Source organism: Chlorocebus sabaeus, chromosome 26, assembly GCF_047675955.1.
Source record: "Chlorocebus sabaeus isolate Y175 chromosome 26, mChlSab1.0.hap1, whole genome shotgun sequence".
Taxonomy (NCBI): Eukaryota; Metazoa; Chordata; class Mammalia; order Primates; family Cercopithecidae; genus Chlorocebus; species Chlorocebus sabaeus.
In genome coordinates, this window is record NC_132929.1 from 44,323,469 (window position 1) to 44,343,626 (window position 20,158).

The window sequence follows — 20,158 nt, forward strand, 5'->3', positions numbered from 1 at the left end:
GGTAGGAGATAAAAAATTAGCCAGGAATGACATTTGACAATAAAGAACACAAAGAGATTGTTCCTGGACCTGAACAGGAAAAGATAATTATTGGACCCTGCCAAAGAATCTTCGCATGCACAGATTGGAAAATAAACGACTATGTTACTACCTCTTTTCTCCCCATTATTCTAAACCTTCATCAATACATAACAATATCTCAGATGGGCCAAGAATTTTTAATTACATTTTAAAAATCAAATTGTTTATATAGACACAGGTCCCACACACACAAAAAAATTCACCCAAGGCCCTGCACAAGCTGAGTACAGCTGTAACCGGTAACCCGGGAGATAAGCCTTGTTCTTGGGAACAGGAGTTTGAAACATCTTTGATCAAGAAGAGACCTTGGCAACCAAAGCCTGCTCTTTACAAATATAAGGGACTGAAATGCAGCGATGGCAATGCCTGGAGGTATTTAGCCCCAAGGAGGTGGTAAGTGCTGGGAGCACAGTGCAGGAAATGAAATGATATAACCGGGGTGGTGGTGGGGTCCCCACTGTAACGAGAAGGCTCTCTGCTGATCTCTGGAGGAGAGAACTCCTGAGGGAGGCAGACACAGAGGAACAGGAATAAGCAGGACCTGGGGGGCACTGCCCAGGACTGGTCTGGCCCAGGGGCAACTGGGAAGGGGCTGCGGGCTGTCAGTGGATCTCCAACGCCTTCCTCCCGGTCCCAGAGGCCCCACGCTTGCTCTTCAAATTGAGGAGCAGCTGTTCCAGGAGGCAATCAAGGACTTGCCCTTCCAGTCACTGGAGGCAGCTACAGGTTCAGCCTTGGAGGGTAGAGTGTGGGAAGTCCTGGATGGTCTCAGGAGCCACTAAATCTGCAGAGGATTTTAAACCAAAGAGTGAAATGTCAACGCTACTGTCCCTTGCTGGAGCTGTTTCATGTTACCTGCCCCTTGCCTTGCTTTTGCTCCCTGCCATGCTTGTAACCTCCTTGTCTTCGGTGAAAAGATCTAAAAAGCCTCTGGCTCAGGCTGAAAATTCGGTTATGTTGTTCAGCTATGTTGCCTGAGAGATGGAAGGTGAAAACAACTCCTTCATATCTGTTTTGCATGATTTATCTGACAGGGCACTCACCCACACCTTACGATGTAAATCAGTGGTTCTCAAACTGGGGCAGAAGAGGTGTCAGAATACCTCCCTGCTGCTCACCGCCCCTCAACTCCAGGGTTTCTGAATCAATTGGCCTGGTATGGAGCCCCATAATTTGCATTTCAAAAAAGCTCCCAGGTGAAACTGAGGCTGGTTTGGGGCCCACACTTTGAGAACTGCTGATTAGGTGTTATCAAAATTTAGATGCAAAACGACCTAAAGGGTGGAAATCTGGTTCCCAAGTCCCAGCTGGCTCTATAAAGGGACCGGGTTTCTTTGCCATCATGGCCCCAAGGAGATCTAGGGGAGCAGCCCTCTGGGGAGAGGCTGCCTTGGGGTTCCCTCACGGTGCCCAGGTCTGCGGGTCCTTCTCCCTGGCTCATTTCCACACATGCACACACACGTACAGATACACACAGTCCCACACACTCATTCTCCATTCAGACACACACACACACACTTGCAGAGGGGGTTGGGACCAAGAGGCAGCTGCTCAGGTGAGGGCCGCCCAGTCAAGGATGCAACCCGTAGAGGCCCCAGACCAGCCCGTGTTCAGGTGGCTCCCTCAGTCATCACCCCTCAGAGGTGAAAGACGATACCCCAGGGCAGGGCCTCCACCCATCCCAGCATCCCCCATGCCAAAGTCAGCATATGTGCATTGTACAGAGGCCATGGAGAAAGGGCAAGAGAGGCAAAGAGAAAAAGAGACTAAGAGTGGGACAAAGAGGAGAGAGAGACATCCACAGAGACAGGGAGATGGAGACAAACGCACAGAGAGGTGAGAAGGGCAGGAGGGTGGAAATAAGCAGATCTGGTGGGGGCAGAGCTGGAGGAGAGACAGGAGGAAGAGAAAAACCATGAAGGTCAAGGGGAGGGCAGCAGAGAGGTGCGCCTCTGCCATGCCGGAGAGCAGGGAGAGGTTGCGGTGGGCAGAGGGCAGTAAGGGGAAACAGGCATCCCTGAGGAAGTGTGGGGAAGACATGGCCAGGGAGGTGCAAAGCATGGAAAGGTGAATGCAGCAGAGAAGCAGGGCAGGGTGGGAGCTGAGGCATGTGGTGGGGGACAGCGGCTGGGGGACAAAACAGACAGAAAGGGAGAAATGGAAAACCCACATACAGAGGAGAGACCCGAAGCTGACAGAGCACAGCACTATGTGCTGGAATTACTAAGTGAAAGAGCCAGTCCCCGTCCTCAAGCCGGGGACACAGAGGCTGTGCAGCTAGACCATTCCAGTTGCTGTCTAGGAAGGTTTCCTGGAGGAGGTAACACCTAAGGAAAGACTGAAGAAGAGTCAGCTAGGTGCTGAGGGGGAGAGAAGGGCCAGGTTATGGTGAGACGGGAAGCCTGGAGATGCAGGGGGTGGGGGCAGGTCTTGGAGGACCCTGTTGGACTTCATCCTGAGGACAGCAGGGAGCCCCTGATGGGGTTCAAGCAGCCAGATCTGTGTGTGCAAGAGCTGCTGGGGGAGAACGGACTGAGTTGCACAAGAGGGCAGGCAACAGGGCAAGTCCGAATGGCCCAGCAAGGGAAAATGCTGAGCTAGGGCAGTCACCGTGCAGACAGAGAGGAGGGAGGGAACTTGAGAGCTGCAGGGGCTTGGAAGTCTGAGGAGCCGAGGCGGCCAGCATGTGGGCACGCCGCCTGGGGTGGCATGAGCAAGGCAGGCAGCAAGGGCTGGAGAAGCATCTCCCTCTTAGGGGCTCTACAGCTTTGGGAATCTCCCTGTGGCCTCTGCCACAATGCAGCACCCACTCACCCATGGTCTGGGATGGGTGCCCACAGCTGCAGGTAATTCTAAGAGACTGCAAGCTTCTTGGGGGCAAGGCCCAAGCCCTCCTCACTCTGTAGAGTAGCACTCGGTACAGGGCCTGGGCAGATGCTGGGCAAAGAAGCACACTAGGCAGGGCAGAGCCTCACACCGAGAGGCCCTCATTCCTTGCTATAGGGACCTGGACTTGAATAGGAGGTTATTAAGGTTGAAGATAAAAGTGCCCATCACAGCCCTATTGATCAGCAAGGCAGTTATCCAGCATCTCCCATGTGTCAGCCTTGTGATTTTAAAAAAGAGAGCAAACACATGGTTAGAGCCCATAAAGAGATAGGAGCAAATAGATTTCATTATGATTATAATACAGGGTGAATCAGGCCACCATGGATACAGCACCAGGAGAGCTACATGCAGAGCTGACACTTGAGCTGGACATTGAAAGATGAATAGGAGTTTGCCATGCTGAGAAAGAGGGCTAGGGCCCCAGAGGCCCAGGAAAGACCATGGCCTAAAGCATCGAGGCATGAGAGTGTCTAGAAGAGACCAGAACTAATACAGCAAACTCTTATTTACCCCACAATGTGTACTGTATCCCCTCAGGCTACCCCACTTCTAATCTCACCTGCAGCTTAGCACATCTGAGAAAGCCCAGACTTGAGCTGACAGCATCCCACCTCCACAAGAACCAGGGATTTTTCACTTTCTGCCCCAGGACATTCTCTGAAGCTGAGAGGCCTGCTCTGCCCTCCCAAAAGCACAGGCCTGAAGTGCAAGGAGGTAATGCCCTTGGGGCAGCCCTCAAACAACGGGGAAGAGGAGCGTGGGTAAACACCCCGCTCATCTGACAGGCAATTCTGTATCCTGTCCACAGGGGAACTGAGCCCCCCTCCCCTGGATGCCTCCTGCAGTCACACTGAGAATACATTTTTCTTTTTTTCTTTTTTTCTGATACTTGCTCTGTTACCCAGGCTGGAGTGCAGTAGCGCGATCTTGGCTCACTGCAACCTCTGCCTCCCGGGTTCAAGCAATTCTCCTGCCTCAGCCTCCTGAGTAGCTGGGATTACAGGTGCCCACCACTGCGCCTGGCTAATTTTTGTATTTTTAGTAGAGATGGGGTTTCACCATCTTGGCCAGGCTGGTCTCAAACTCCTGACCTTGTGATCTGCCCCCCTTGGCCTCCCAAAGTGCTGGGATTACAGGTGTGAGCCAACGTGCCCGGTGAGAATACACCTTTATACTGGCGTATTCACCTTTGCTCCTTCTCAACCACACTACTCCCCACCTCCACTGCCCCACTCTTCCACTCCTGTGATCACCTTCCAGTTAAATCACTTGCATCCAACACCTTTCTCAGGCTTTGCTTTGGAGGAAACCCAAACTAAGGGCTATGTTACTGGAGACCCAGGATGAGTAATGTTGTGGTGTTAACAATCGTACCATACAAAATGCATGCATTGGCTGGGTGCGGTGGCTCACGCTTGTAATCCCAACACGTTGGGAGGCCGAAGCAGGTGGATCACGAGGTCAGGAGTTCAAGACCAGCCTGGCCAACATAGTGAAACCCTGTCTGTACTAAAAATACAAAAATTAGTCAGGTAGGGTGGCAGGCACCTGTAGTCCCAGCTATTCAGGAGGCTGAGGCGGGAGAATCGCCTGAACCCGAGAGGCAGAGGTTGCAGTGAGCCAAGACCACACCATTGCACTCCAGCCTGGGTGACAGAGTGAGACTACGTCACAAAAAAAAAAAAAAAAAAAAAAGAAAGAAAGAAAGAAAGAAAGAAAATAAAATGCATGTATTTCTCAGTATCTCCTACACACAGAGACCATGACTGGGCACAAGGGGATGTGGCATTGTCTGAGTTTGCCCTTGCTCTTCTAGACCTCCCTTCTGCCTGGGGAGATGTGACAGAGGGGGTGAGCCAGCAGCACAGGAGGGATCAGAAACATTTTCCTTCTGCCTTTGGAGAACGTCACATGGGTTAGGGGCAGCAGATTGATGTTCCTAATTACATTTGGCTCAAGCTGATATTAAGTACTTGTCTCATTCCCAGAGCCCACAGCAACGGCGGATGGTAGGAAAGGTGCCAAGAGGCATGCTGGGTAGCTCAGGATGACAATCTGGGATTTGAAATCTCTGTAAGATATAAAAGTGGACAGACAAGTCACAGCCATGGGTGCAGGGTGACTGGTGTCCTTGAGTTGCCCTTTAAAGGCTTCTGATGGGGTCCTAGGGCTGCAAGGGCCCTGTAAAGGTCTTGAGTTCCATCCTCCTGGCTAGAGGCTAACCTGCCCAAGACAGCTGAGACAGGGAACCTGACTCTTCCAGTGCTGGACAGCTCGCTGGTGGGAAGTGCTTTCGTGGGCCCAATTTAAATTTCCTCTGCTGCAGGTTAAATGTGTATTTTGCTTGATTTGTTCTCGGTGACATTAAATATTTGCTAAGCTCCTACTATGTGCCCAGGGGTACACAGTGAGAGAAGGCATGCCTCTGTGCCCAGAGGCTCATGAAAATGAGACCAGACACTCAGAACTAAATGCAACAGGGAGAGCCATTGGGCTGGAGTTGTCAGGAGAGGTGGCAAGGAGGTGGTGCCGTGAGAGGTGGGATGCATTTGAGTTAGTGCAGAAGAATAAGAGAGCATTCCTGGCAGGCAAGCAACGTGGGAAGATGCCTTAGGAAGGGTTTGGCACAGAGGAGATGCCTGAGGTCTGCAGCACATCTGCTACCCAAGAGATTTAGTAAGTCCCTGGAACTCCTCTAGGGAACGAATAGCTGCCTACCTATAACCTAAGACACCTGTGAAACTCAAATAAGGCAGTAGGTAGGAATGGACCCTGGAGTTTACGGATTCAAAGCACAATGCTGAGCTTGATTGAAGACTTTCATTCAAGTCCTCGCTCTGTCACTGTGTCCTCTTGGGCAAGTCCCCTCCCTTCTCTAAATCTGTTTACTCATCAGCAAAATGGGGATGGTAATTCTTTCCTCACACTGTTGCATTTAGGGTTCCCAAGAAAATGTAGTCAAAAATGGCAGGCCCAGGTGCAGTGGCTCATGCCTGTAATCCCAGCACTTTGGGAGGCTGAGGCAGGTGGATCAGGAGGTCAGGAGTTCGAGACCAACCTGGCCAATACGGTGAAACCCCATCTCTACTAAAAATAAAAAATTAGCCCAGCGTGGTAGCTGCGTGCCTGTAGTCCCAGCTATTTGAGGGGCTGAGGCAGAAGAATCACTTGAATCCTGGAGGCGGAGGTTGCAGTGAGTCCAGATTGCACCACTGCACTCCAGCCTGGGCGACAGAGTGAGACTACTCCCGTCTCAAAAAACAAAACAAGACAAAAATTGCACGATGACCCACAAAGCACTTCCTGGAGGCTGGTTACTCTTATTACTGCTCCAATCTAGACACTGGTCTCCTGGAAGGCAGGCATTCCATCTCCTCTCTGTTCCCCCAGCACTTTCCACAGAGCAGGTGCTCATATATGACGTTGCCATCGCTGTCCTGGTGAATTGCACTGGTAATTACCATGGAGCAGGAAACCAGCACTTCCGGGCTTGCCAGGCTGTCCTGCCTGGAGGACTCCTCTGCCTCCATCTCTGCTAACCCCTCCCCTCCACCCTCTCCTCGGTTCTGTATCTGCGGAAACCGGTTCTGCCCAGGTGCTTGGGAGGGAGACTCCTTTCTCAAGACTTGCGAGGTCACCTCCAGGTGACTGTCCCTCAAATCCCCACAGCAGCGCCAGGACACAGTGTGCCCCGAGTCAGGATTGGATCAACACACGGGACGCACCTGTGTTGTCCCTTCACGAGAAGAGCGGCATTCAGGGGTAGTGTAGACGGTCCTAGGGCAGGGCAACTTCTATAACAAGAGGTTCCCTTAGGGAGCTAGCAGCAGAGTGGAAAGAGCGGGAGGAACGACTCGGGCAGGCAGGTCTTGTGCTGTGGTCTAAGTCACTTCCCACGTCCGTCCCACTTTGATCGTCAGTTTCCTCCTCTGCAAAACTCACTAAGGCGGCCTTCGGGCAAGTAATCGCGGCGGGAATTAGATTCGAAAGAGTGCTTACACAAATCCGTCTGGCCACCCTGTGCCCCAGGCCAGCGCGAGGTGGGGTGCGGGCAGGGCTCCCGGGCTTGCGGCTGCCACGCCCCTCCCAGCCCGCCGCGCCACACTCACGGCCCACGGGCCGACTTTGCGAGCCTCCAGGGGGCGAGCCCGACCGCCTTCTTTGCCCGCGCAGTGCCTCGGCCGTCCAGTCTGTGACTTCACCAGCGTCCCCGGGCCAGCGGGGCACCGGAGAGCACGGGGCGCCGCCCGCTCCCCTAGCCGGCAGGTGCCGGGAGCCAGCCTCGCCCAGCCGCGTGGCGTCCGCAGGCCCGAAGGAGTTAAGGCCGCGGACCTGGGCGCCCGTCCCGGCTCCGGGAGCGGCGGTGCCCGGCGGCCGGCGATCGAGCGGGAGGCGCGGGGCACGGCCGCAGGCGGGCTGCGCTTCCTCCTCCTCCTCCCTCCGCCTCCTCTTTTGTAGCGAGTTCCCGTCCCCTCTTCCTCCCCCCGCCCCCCAGCCCGGGCCCTCTCCCTCTCTCCCTTTCTTCCTGCCTCTCCTTCCTGCGGCGAAGGAGGCTCATCTATTATAAATGCACATTCGGGGCTGACATCAGCGACGAGCGGCGGGCGAGCGCCAACGAGCGGTCCCTGCGCGCTGCCCGCCCGGAGCGCAGCCCCCAGGCTCGGTCGAGCCGCCGGCGGGGCGCGGGGAGCGCGCCGGGAGCTGCCGGACCCCCTTCCTGCCGCCTCCCCGGGCCGCCGCCACCCCCGCACGCCGCGCCCGCGCCCCCGCTCCGCCGCGGAGTTTCTGCATGACTGTCACAAAGGTAAGCGCCGCTCGCCCGCCGCGCCCGGGACCCGCCGGCGCCTGCAGCCCCCGGGCTGGGCAGCGGGGGGCGCGGGGGTGTGGGTGTGGGGAGGGGGCGCCGGTGCTGGGAAGGTGCGGCGCGCGCCTCTCTTGCTGCCGGATCCGCTCGAGTCACTCTGGCCCCCAAAGACTGCGGAGGCCAGAGGGAGATTGCCGCTCTGGCAGCCCCGGCGGTTTGGCCAACATCCCTCCGCGCCCGGCCCAACCCCGGGACTGCATTTTTAACCCTTGTTTGGGATGCTGCATTTTTAACCCCTAGAGAGCTGGGCTGGGCGGCTGGCGGTGTCCCTCCGGGGAGTGCGCGGCGGGGAGCGTCGCTGGCAGGGGCTGGTGCTGAGCAGTGGGTGTGGGGATGGGCCTGCCGCCCCGAGAAGGCCAGCGGAGGGGAAACCCCACCCCACCTGCCAGCCTCCGCCGCCCATGCCGGGAGCGCTGGCTCCACTCCAAAGCCACTCTGTGCCGAAGGCGCTGCCCAGTCCCGGGAGCCGCTACCAGAGACAGGGCAGGTCCAGGTGGTTGACTTGAAAATGTGGGGAGGGAATGTGACAGGGGAAGCAAAGGTGGGCATCTTGGCAGCCCCCATATTGGAGGACGATTGTTGGGCCTTGTCATAGGGGCCCACGTTTATTGGAGAGACTTTAGGGGCTTCCTAGTTGTAGGGAGGAAAGAGTTAAGAGGAAAGATGATGGGGCAGTGGAAAGTGTCAGGGTCAAGGGACCAGGGAGACCTGAGTTCAATCCCCAGCTCTATCCCAAATCCCCTGGATGACCTTGGTCGGGGAGGGGTCCACTTTGGGCCTCAGTTTCTTCTTGTGTGCTGTAAGGGTGATAATATGGGTCCTGGGTGGTAACAGGCTGTTAAAGAACCAGTAAAATAAAGGGTGTGAACCCACACTCTTCAGAGAGATCTGTCTGGGTACTGAGCTCACAGTCTGGCCGTGGCCTTGGGCTTGGCCGTCCATTCATGGGCCAGACTCCACCTTTTCCAGCTGCCCAGCTGGGTCCCAGAACTGGGGAGCTGGAGGCCAAAGTGGGACTGGAGGCCCACTTGTGGTCAGAGCAGTGGGGCCAGATGGAGGGTTGGGGTGCAAGTGATGGAGGTGGGGTGGTTTTGGCCCCTTCTGGTAAGCCAGGGCCTGCCCATGCCCTCCTCAAGTGTGCCCCAAGACTGGATGTTTGTGCGGATTCTTGGGCCCAACTCCAAACTTTGCCATTGGCCCTGGTTCTGGGACTTGGGAGCACTGCGAGAAGATGAACTTGAGGGTGCAGGGCCTTCCTCAGCTCTGGCTACTTCTGGCAGGGCTGTTGTGACCCACCGGGGGTAGGATGCTTAGGGTTTTGAAGTGATGCACATGCTGTTCAGTTGGGAGGGATATTAAGGTTATTAATGTCAAAGATGCAAGTAGGCTGGGACAGAGGAGTAATGGATGGGCCCGGCTAGGGAGAGAAAGGATGTGAGGTTTGAAGAATAGCGCTGAGGATTAACTTGGCGCCTCCCCTGTGTCTCTTTATGTGCGTGAACTCATGCAGCCTTCCTTTCCCGGAGGCCTGCAAGGAAGGTGTGTTCGGTTCTCTTTAACAGTGGAAGGAGTTGAGGCTCAGAGATGTGAAATGACTTGCCTGAGATCACACAGCATGTATGTTGCAGAGCTGGGGTTTGTCCTCAAGTCTGTCTCAATCTATGGCCAGTGATCTTTGCACTGCTCTGCTCTGTTGGGCATCCTGGCTACTGGGGGACTTCCATGGCAGAGGAGCACTGCTTGGAGGCCTGAACCTTGAAGCAGGGATGGGACAGGGAGTCCATGAAAGTGGGTGCTTACCTGTTAAGCCTGCTGGCAGGCCTAGCTTCTTGGTATCCGGTGACTATTCAACACTCCTCCACCCCCATACCCAGCCCCCAACAAACCCTCCATGTCGCTCACCTCCTGCTCTAACCAATGTGGCTTTGGCTTAAGCCAGCTCAGAGGATTAAATAAAATCCCCGCCTTAACCCTATCTTCTCTCCCCTTGCTGGCCCTTCACAGACCGGCGTGTTCTTGTGGGGAACAGATAGCAGGAGGGGTGCAGGAGAGGTCCTGGGGACTATCTTGCTGTCTACAAGCCCGCTGGTGGTAGCTCCTCCAGTATCACAGGGAAAGCCACCATGCTCTGAAAGTCTGAAGGCCTGGCTCCTAGTCCTAAATCAGCCACCAACAGGCTGTGTGACCTTGGACAGTCACTTCCATCCTTGGGCCTCTGTTTTTCTATCTGTCAAATGTAAGACTTGGTTCCAATGATCTCTAGGGCCTCTTCTGCTGAACCTTGGTGCAGCTTCAGTTCTGGCAAGAGTCACCTCTGATGGAGATTGGGAGACTCTTTGTTATCTGGGGGGTGGTCCGTTTACAAGACAGATATGAAGGAGAACCCTAAAGAGAGTGTGAGAGGTAAGATCGCTGCTGACACACTGGGAGCGGTAGGTAGGGGAGGGAATGGGTTCGAGAGTGAGCTCCCAGGGCAGTGTCTAGGGCTCTAGACTTCTCTGCTGTTGCTTCTCCAGGCAGAGGGTCATGGCTGGGTCCCAACTTCCTGCCCCTTGGACGAATGCCTTAGTGCTTGTATCAGGTCCCCTGAGGGCAGAGTCCTCTGGTTCAGGGTTAGGTATGGACTGCAGGAGCTCTGAGCTCAGAGAGGCCTGGCAAGTGGAGAAGAGGAAACCAGATGGCAAGTTGCTAGATCCTCAGTAGCACTTCCACAGAGGAGGTGAGCCTGTTTTCCGTTTTCTGCCTCTCTTTCATACATCCCCTTGCCCCCTTAACCATGAGGTACAGCTGCTGAAGCTGCAGGCATACCCTGTGGGTTTCTGAAGGACTCCTGCCCTAACTAGCCTTAGGAACACAGAGCCCCGGAAACCTTCTAGCCCCATGACATTTCTCCTGGTTATGTTTTAAAGTCTATTTGATTGTATGTAATTTAGTAAGTTACCTTAATTTCTTTTGGGACGAGAAAGAGAAGAAAGCCAGCAAAAGGGAAGAAAGAGCAGAGGGAAGGAAGGCTCTGATGCAGAGCCCTGAGCATGCACTGGAGGTCAAGGTGCTGCCTTCTCTCAGTCTTAGTCCAACGTGCTTCCTAGGGCAGCTCGGGGTGAGGGAGCCAAGGCTTTCCCTGAGACAAGTAGCTCCAGCTGATTTTATTCTTCATGTTCTTCTAACTGCTTTGTACAGTTTTTCTCTTTGTGTTCCATCTCAGTCATGTACCAAACTAGCAGTGCTTCTCCAGTTCTAAATATCTGTTTCTACGTTGCTATCAACTGGAAAAGCAGAGGACAAAGTACATTAATAGAGTTGTGTGTAAAGTACAAGTTGATGGGCTCTAAGAAAACCTGTGAGCTGAAGTGTAGGCCCTTGCAACCCGCTTTGTCCTGCTCAAAGGCCCTTTGAGGGATTTCCTGGCTGCTGGCTGTGATGTGACCAGAGGTAGGTCTTCCAGGTAAGGGAGGAGGTGGCTTACAGCGATCAGGCTCCCCTGTTTTCAGGTGTGCCGTGTTAAGTTAGATGCTATGAGCTGAATGCTTTTTACCTTCCTGAGCCTGGCTCAAGGGGTCAGTGGTCCAGGAACCAAGTGCCCTGAGCAGCAGAATTGCCTGCTGCACCTCAGAAGGCCTCAGGAGAAGGAGTGTGGGAAAAGAGAAGACCTTGGTTGCCAACATGCTCCTCCCTGCTAAGCAGATAGATTGTAGGTCCGTGAGCAGCACAGTCAGCGGTACCTTGGCCCCTCTTTCTGTGGGCAACCTTCTCTCTGCTGCCCCAGCTCCAGCAGGGCACAGACTGCTGATAGGAGCCAGTGGCTGCTGCTGAATGTGAAAGGACTGAGGATGATGTTATCCTGCCCAGGTAATAGCAGGTCTGCATTTGCCAAAGATCATGTGTCTCTAGGGCCCCTACAGAGTCACCCACAGGAAAATAAAATTTTGGAGCAGGCACATCCCCCAACCCTTTCCTTGAGAAATGAGGGAGCTGAGACCCTGGGAGCAGAAGTTGTGACGTTGTGACTTGCCCAAAGTCATTCAGCAAGTTTGAGGTTGGAGGGGCTGGCACGTCAATCCTCCTGACTGGTGGTCAGTGATCTTTCCACCTGGCTGCCCTTGGAAGGGGTCCTGGGGCAGCCTGAGCAGGCACAGGTGTTTTGGCCCCACTCCAGTTACCCCACTGCATCGCCCCTGCCTGTCCTGCTGGTGCCTGGATTTCCCTCTGTGGGATACCCTCTGCCCTAGATGGAAAAAGCATTGCGGGCATGGGAGGAGGGACAGGATGTGGGGCAGGGGAGCCAAGTCCATGGGAGCCTTGCTATACCTACAGTCCGATGGCGAGGGGGATTATAAGGCCCCTCTGCCTCCAGTTCCCTGACGCAGAATCTAGGTATCTGGGAGATAACTGAACCTCCTGGCATTCTACATCCCAGCACCTTGTTCCTATCTGGGTCTCCCTGGGAGAGGAAGTGAGAGAGCCAGCACCTCAGGAAGCCTTGGTGAAGAGGAAGCAGGGGTACCAGCACAGAGCCAGCTCCCGGGTGGGAGCCCACTTGCGGATGGGCAGGAGCTCTGCCTGCTCTGCCCACACACCCTTTATGCCTCCTCTCCCTTCCCGGGCTTCTTCCAGATATCCAGTATTCTCATCCTGGGAGGTGTGTGGCTAGGAGTCATTCGTTCCTTTAGCCAGCACCCTCTGAGCACCTACTCTGGGCCAGACCCTGTGTGAGGCATTAGGAACACAGTGGCATTAGCCACAGTCCCTGGGATCCAGGACCTTAGAGGAGAAGGACATGGAAAGGCCAAAGCCCTGAGTTCAGAGTCTCGAGGTCCAGTGGGCACAAGCCGGGAGATCTCTTGTCTTGCCTGCATGCTGTAAGTGCCTAATGAATGCAGGCTCTTTCCTTCCTTACTGTCTCTCCCTCTAGGCAATGAAGCTCACTCTCCAGAAAAGCACTGTCAGATGCTTTCTTCCTGACTGTGCCCAGAGGCCCTGTGTTCCCCTCCCCCCAGGCACTGCCACCTTGACACCTATGGCAGCTCTTAGAGGAAGCTGGGCAGGGTGTGAGGCTCTCCAGGGCTCCCAGAATCACCCCACACTGGCCAGCCCTGTGAGGTTGGCACACACGAGTTTGGCTGGTTGGGAGTGTGGACGCTGGCTGGGCCAAAGTCCTGGCAGCTCAGGGATGGAGTGAGTTTTTCCACTGCTCTCCCAGGCCAACTAGCTGGAGCAGACGCAGCCTCCGCCAGGGCCAGTGCTGGTGGAGTCTCAGCTCCTGGCACCCAGGCAGCCCTGATTCTGATTTGGATATGCCTGACCACAGAGCTTATCTTGTGTCCAGGAGATGAAAATGTGTGGAAATTCTCTCTGCGCCCGCCCTGTCTCTTTCCCTCTTTTCCTGATCAGCCCCATTGGGTTCCCATTCCTTCCCCTTTTGGCCCCGCAGGCTCAGGCCCAGGGTCCTGAAGCACCCTGCAGCCTGGGGAGCTTGGAGCAGCTGGCATGGGGCAGGCCCTGCCAGGGAAGGACAGATGCAAATCCAGTGGCTTCCACATGAAAAGAAGCTGTTTAGAATGAACCTCTCCTTTGTGGGCCTGGAGTGCGGGACCAGCTGCTAAGGAGGCACAAGTGGGGTGGGGGTGGGGAATGGGGAGAAGCCACCACCGCCCTTCCTCACCCCTCCTTTTTGCCCCCGCAGAGGCCCCTGGAGGGATTTTGTAATTGGTTTCTGGCTGGCACCCTCCTTCCAATTAATTAATGTAGCGATGGGAGGCTCCCAGGTTTGCTCAGGCTGTCTTTCGTACAGAATACATCCATGGGTTACTGCCCTGAATCCCATCAGCTTTCTTATGGTGGGGAGGGTCCCCTCTATTTAGGGATGGATAAACAGTGTCTGAGTGGAGAGATGACCACACCCCGGTCCCAGAGCTAATGTGGGTCAGAGGCGGTATGCACGCCCAGATCTTCTGGCTTTGAGCCAGAAGCTTTTCAATCTGATCACATAATGGTCCACAACCCGTGAAGATTAATCACCATCATCATGATAATGACAGTTATCAAGCAGGCGTTGGGCACGCATGATCGCATTTACTCGGTACAACCATGGGGTAGATTCTATTATCCATCCCATTTTCCAGAGGAGGAGAGTGAGGCTTAGTGAGAGTAGGTGAACTGCTCAAGGTCACAGGTAGAATGAATGAGGGAGGAGCAGGGATTTGTACCTGGGCTGTCTGACTCCAGAGAACACTTTCATCTCACTTCTAGGCCTTTGGTCCTGGGGCATGATCCTACTCTGCTTCCACTCCCCACCAGCCCCCCACCTACAACACAGTGGGCTATTGTCTGTTGTGTCTGTGGTCCAGCCACTGAGGATGTACAGGACAAATGCTGGTTGCCTTGAGGGTGATGCCCATGGTTGTGTCCTGCTTAGATTTGCCTGTGGTCTTTACTGGAGCTGGGAGTCATGTAAATAATTTGGGGAAGGGTGCTGGGGGAGGAGGGTGTCCTATGCATGGTGTTTGACATCAGATCGGGCTGCTTGGGCAGGGCATTCAGCCCAGGGCAGAACAAAGTATGACAGAGGCAGAGCCGCCTTCTCCATTTCCATGAGGCTAGCTTGGTTCAGAGAACGCAGGTCCCTGGTCCAGGCCTGCAGCCCTTACCAGAAGCAGCCTTTTCTCGAGATAGCCCCTGATGATTTGGGGTGCCACTGGCTAGGAATGCTGGCTTTGAAATCAAACACATGGCAGTCTGTCATTTACTTTCTGTGTATTCTTGGGCAAGTTGCCTCACCTCTCTGAACATCTGTTTCCTCATCCATTCATTGGGATTGATAATAGCAGCACTTAAAAGGATTGTTATTAAGATAAAGTGAGCTGGTCCATGTGAGGCACTTACCGTATGCCTGACATGTAGTGTTAGCTGTTATTCTCAGGAAGACAGAAAATTAATGAGTGTCCTGGGGCTTATGAAATGAGCAATACAGGGAACTCTGGGAATAGCAGGGGGCCTGACCTGGTCAGAGCGATCAGGAAGTGACTTTAAGTTGAGTCATGAAGGATAAGTGGGAGGTAGCGGGTGAAAGGAGGGGAGCTGAGGAGGGAGCAACAGGCCAGAGATGAATGGGCAAACGTCAGGAGTCAAAAGCCATGGACCTTGATCGCTTCCTGCATGCCGGGCATTGATGAGAGCATGGTACAAGTATCCACTCATTTAATCCTCAGAGCAACATCATGGTATAGGTTACTGTTATCATCCCTGCTTTACAGATAAGGACGCAGGCACAGAGAGGCTAAGTCACCTATAAAAGGTGGCCCAGTGAGGCAGGATGGAACTGGTCCACATCCGGACCTCTAGATTCTGGCCTCTTTCCTTCCCCTTGCCTGCTGCTTGGTGATAGGGAGGGTGACCTGACCCTGGATGCTTCTGAAACTAACCCAGGCAGGGGGATGTGGAAGTTCCAAGTTCAGTTGCCCACCCCGATGCCTCACAGAGCCTCCTTGGGCTGTGTAAGGAGACCAGAGGCCCTCCTGGCTCTCTGGCAGGAGGGAGAAGTCATTTATTTTTCCAAAAGGAAACTTTGCTCTGGCAGGAAAATTTCCACCTTATATTTGTAGTGGGCTCAATTATGACCATTTTTGTTCTTTAGATCTTTCTTATTATCTATGTTGGGCCTTGGTCTTTAAAGTCAAACTATAGGGAGATATGTATGCGCACACACACAGGCACACATTTTTTTCTGAAGTGTTAAAAGTCCACACCAATAGTCCCAGCTACTCAGGAGGCTGAGGCAGGAGGATCAGTCTGGGCAACATAGTGAGACCCCATCTCTAAAACAAACAAACAAACAAACAAAAACCCCTAAGTGTCTGCAGTTTGGTGTCTGCCTTGCCTGAGCTCAGAGAAGGTGGATGTTTTACGTGGTGTTCATGCCACAGGCTTAAACTGACTGGCCCCTGTATGAGACAAACGCTAACACCCCTGGAGGCTCTGGCTGCCCAGAGTGGTGATGTGTGCAGGCTCACCCCGGGTAGGTGCTTATGCTAATTCCTGGGAAGCCTCCATGATCAGTATTTAACCCCGGAGATGTCTGAGGTCATCTGGGCCAGCCCTCTGCCTGTACGGCACTCTACACTTTTTAGGAATATGAGAATGATTCCTAATTTTAATTTAGATTAGTTTAAAAAATACTAATTTACTAGTAGGCAGTTCCCAGCCTTTTACCAGGTGCTAGGTCCCTGCTTTCAAGGGACCAACAGGCAATAAAAATAACGATGATAACAGAAGCGGCTAACCCTTCCAGAGCACTTAGTTTATGCCAAGCATATACAATCTGTTTTATATGTATTAATTCATTTAAGCTTCAGGACGGTCTATGAAGTCTGTGCTATTATTGTCCCCCTTCCTATGGCTGCAGAAATGGAGGTCCAGGGAAGGAGGGGAGGTAGCTTTTACAATGTTCCCACAGCCAGTCAGGGACTCAGCCTGCCTCGCAGGCCTTCTGTCTTGCCACTTTGTCAGGCTGGTGGGAATGACCCGGAAATATGTAGTCCAGAGCATGGGACCTGGAGGCGAAAGACCCAGGCCTTGCTCTTGCCTCTGCTCCTTACTGTGTGACCTTGGGCTAGTCCCTGGATGTCTCTGAGCCTCTGTGAAAATGGAGTTAGTAGTCTATCTCTGTAGGGTGCTCTAATATTCAAGTAACATGAGCCTCTGTGAAAATGGAGTTAGTAGTCTATCTCTGTAGGGTGCTCTAATATTCAAGTAACGTGGGAAAGACGTAAATAAGGCGCTTTGTAGATGTCATGGAAGGAAATGGTTTATTGTGATGTCTAATCTGTGCCCCCTCCTTTCTTCTTCCTCACCAGTATTTCAAGGCCCTCAGATTTAGGCAGTTCCTTCCAATAGCTAGCCCACTTCTCCCCTGCTGTAGTCCTTATTTCAGAATTGATTCATACTCTGTAGGTGGAAGAGAAAAGTTCATCTCTTCCAAACAGCCTCTATCTGTTTTTACTCTGTCAGGCTAGTTTGGTGCGGATGAAAACTTGCTTTTCTCTCTTCCTGTTCTGTCTATTTTGGCTGTTTTAATATGCTTGGGACAAATAATCTGGCTATAAAAATGTGGTGTCCTGCTTTCATTTGAAAAGTGAGCCAAATAAAGCATCCAAACCTTGATCTGTATCATCCCGGCTCTCTGTAGATCAGAGCTCCCTGTGGAAGGCGAGGAAAGGTGGGTCCCAGAGCACAGTCCTACCTGGGTCCCTGGGCAGAGAGACCAGGTTCCCACTGTCAAATGACCTTGATCTTTGCTCCAGATACATCCCGATGCCCCTGGAACCCAGACCTGCTTTTCCTTTAGGTTTATGGAGAGGAATAGCCTCTACTAGCTTGAGGCATTGCAGCAAATCATTTAAACACCTTGAGTTTGATTTCAGAACTAACAGTTTTATAATCTGGAATCTGGTAGAATTTCCAGGATGTGGAACGGCTGATGGAAAGAAAGGTGTTGGTGGAAGGCGACAAAGGGATTTAATTCCTGAGGATTTTTATTTAACTCCTGAAGAAATTGCTGGTTATGCCTGCCTTGCTGACCTCCAGGTGAAAGACCAGCTTGCAGAAATGCATGGGGAAATTTGGGATTCCGAGAAATTTGGAATTCTGGGAAAGGGGATTTCTGCATACCTGAGTGGCCAACTGATGACTTTATCTTCACAAATCTGTCTTCTAGAGACCCTGAGTCTGCCTTCCTGCCTTACTCATTAAAAGATCTGGGAACAAACTCAAGTTCTTATGGTTTGAGGCTGTTTCAGGGCCTGCGCTGTCCTGTTAAACTGACCTTTTCAGGGTCCGGATCCACATTAATTTCTCAATCCTTGGAGCTCCTGTAGCATGTGATCCCTGGTATACCAGCCAGCAGGGAAAGGCCTTATGTGCCATGTTGTTCGCCGATTATCTTATGAGCATGATCTTTGGCTCCCTAACTTGTGAGCTTGCTGAAGCTAGAGATCAGGTCTGATTCTTTTTAGTAGCTTTCACAGCGCTCATCAAAGGGCTATGCATGCCAGTAAGAGTGTGCTGTGGATTTTTGGAATACCAGGTATAGACATACAAGATTTGGCAGGATTTGGAGCAAGCCTAAAACATTCCCTGTTGCTGCTTGGGCAAAATCTCTTCTATTAGAGATCTGTGGACTGCTAGAGCCGGAAGGGACTTTAAAGATGTAAGTAGACACCCCCATTTTGAAGAGGAGAAAACTGAAGCCCCAGAAAGTTTTCCCAAGGGGGTATAGGGAAGATGTGACCGAGTGGGGATTAGGGCTCCCCCAAGTTACTGGCAGGCTCAGGTTGGGTTTTCCAGTTCTCTGGGTTTTTTTGGTTTTGTTTTGTTTTTCCCAGGCTTCTAGTAGTTGCCCAATGTTGGCAGGCCAAGGAATGATTCAAAAGTGGAGAATGGGAGAAAGTTCCAGAAAGCAGACTTTGAGAACTTAACCTAGATGGGAGGAGGCACCTGGTTGGAGAGACTTGGCTCCCCCAAGTGACCAGCTAGGAGGGCCCTGACCAGAGGCCTGGTTTGGTGGTGGCAGAGGCAGAGGGAGCAACTTCGGAGGACTTTCTGCTCAACCATCAGGCTGCGGCTGCCCAGGCCTGGCAGTGCATGCCCTACGTTCCTGGCTGCCCTGCTGCCCTCCACAGTGGCCCATGACCCCCGGCTCTCCCTCCTGGAAGCTGGCCGTCCTGGCACACTGGGCTGCCAGCAATCTTTCCCTCCTTTGTTTCTCTGAAACCATGAGAAGGGCCGCTGGGTTGGGAGCCTGGGTTGCTAAGAGCTTTCCTCGGGCCAGACCTTATCACCAGCTTGAGAAGTCTCCTGGCCAAGATTTCCCTGGAACTCTGGCTCCGAGGGAGGGAGAGTGGGTGGAGGGAAGGGGAGGTGGTACTCAGGAGCCACAAACAAAGCTGCCCCTCTGTGCCACCGCCCTCCCCCCAGGACCAGCGTGTAGGAGCAGCCTGGGAGCCACAAGCTCAGTGGGCCTTTGCTTTTTGAAGAGCAGTGGGAACAATGGAACCAGAAAGCTCTTCGGAGGCTGCCCCCCCCCCCATGCCCAGCCTGGCACTTCTATTCTCTCAGGTACCCCCATAATTCTGCTGTTACCCCCACTTTTCAGAGGGGGAGACAGCCTCCGAGAGGATGGCCTGCCCTGCTTCACACAGCAGGAAGGAGCAAACTGGACGGTAACCCCCTGACTGCACCGCCCCATGCACAAGCAGGAGATGTGGGCCAGCTGGCCTGGCAGTGGATGGCCGAGGGTGCTGTGGGGCCGTTGGTTTAGAATGTCCTCCCCGACCACCTCGCTTAGAACCCACCATAGAATTCCCTTCCTTTGGGTCTTTTAGGTGTTCTTAAAAATGCAAATCCCCTTGAGGGGGTAATAATGCTGTAAGTGGTTGTCACTGACTAGACCCAGCTTCCTGGGAGGAAAACACTAGAGTAGGTGCAGGAGAGAGGCTGCTTAGAGGCAAATGAGGCAGGAGGGAGAGCTGGTTACTGTGAGTGAGCCAGTTTTGCCAGGGAAGTGAGTGTGGAGTGGAGAGGACAGCCAAGCTTATTCTGTGTTCCTCTCCACTCTGGCTACCCTGTTCTGTGCAGGGCCGCCTTCCCCACCCCTACCCTTGTGCAAATAAAATGAGGACTGAGATTTATTCAAAAAACATTTGCTGAGCCCTGTGTGCCAGGACCTAAGTGGCACTGAGGGTGCAGGGATGAACCAAAGCAGTGCCTCTCCCCAGGGGGATCCTGGTCTAGCGGGGGACACAGGCCACTCAGAAGGACACATGGCTGCAGGGATGTTGGGGAAGGGAGGCTGATGGGTGGAGGCATGGAATGGCAGTGACAGGGACATGTGCACAGAATTGTGAAACTATGAGAGATGTGGCTGGGGAGGCCAAGGAAGCTCTCTGGAAGGAGAGATCTTCCCTCAGTTTTCCAGGATGAGTAGGCAGAGGCAGATGAAGAGGCAGGAAAGGCATTCCAGGTTGAGCGGGCAGCGTGAACAAAGGCATGGAAGGGGAAACATGTTTGGCTTATTCTAGGAGAGACCAGTTGGTGCTGGGTGCTGCTGGGCTGGAAAGGGAGGGGCTGTGTGTGGTTGAAACAAGGCTGGACAGGCAGGCAGGGGCCGTGGGGAGCTTTGGATGCCAAGCTAAGAAGCTCGAACTTAATTGTGTGGTGATGCTGGGAGCCCTAGAGGGGCTTTAAGCAGAGGAGTGATGTGATCCCCTTCACACTTTAGGTAGTCTGCCCCTACCAGCATTGCCCTAGAGGCAGAGAGGTGAGTGGACA

At 53.5% G+C, this 20,158-nt stretch overlaps 1 protein-coding gene across 1 annotated transcript in view; it reads left to right on the forward strand.

Moving 5' to 3' along the window:
* The first annotated feature begins 7,015 nt into the window (after window positions 1–7,015).
* CORO2B (coronin 2B) overlaps window positions 7,016–20,158 on the forward strand; it is a 150,050-nt gene continuing 136,907 nt past the window's right edge. The window contains exon 1 of the mRNA XM_008016105.3: window positions 7,016–7,774. Within this exon, the coding sequence (XP_008014296.1) occupies window positions 7,760–7,774 (15 nt within the window). The 5' untranslated portion in view covers window positions 7,016–7,759. The remainder of the gene's footprint in view (window positions 7,775–20,158) is intronic.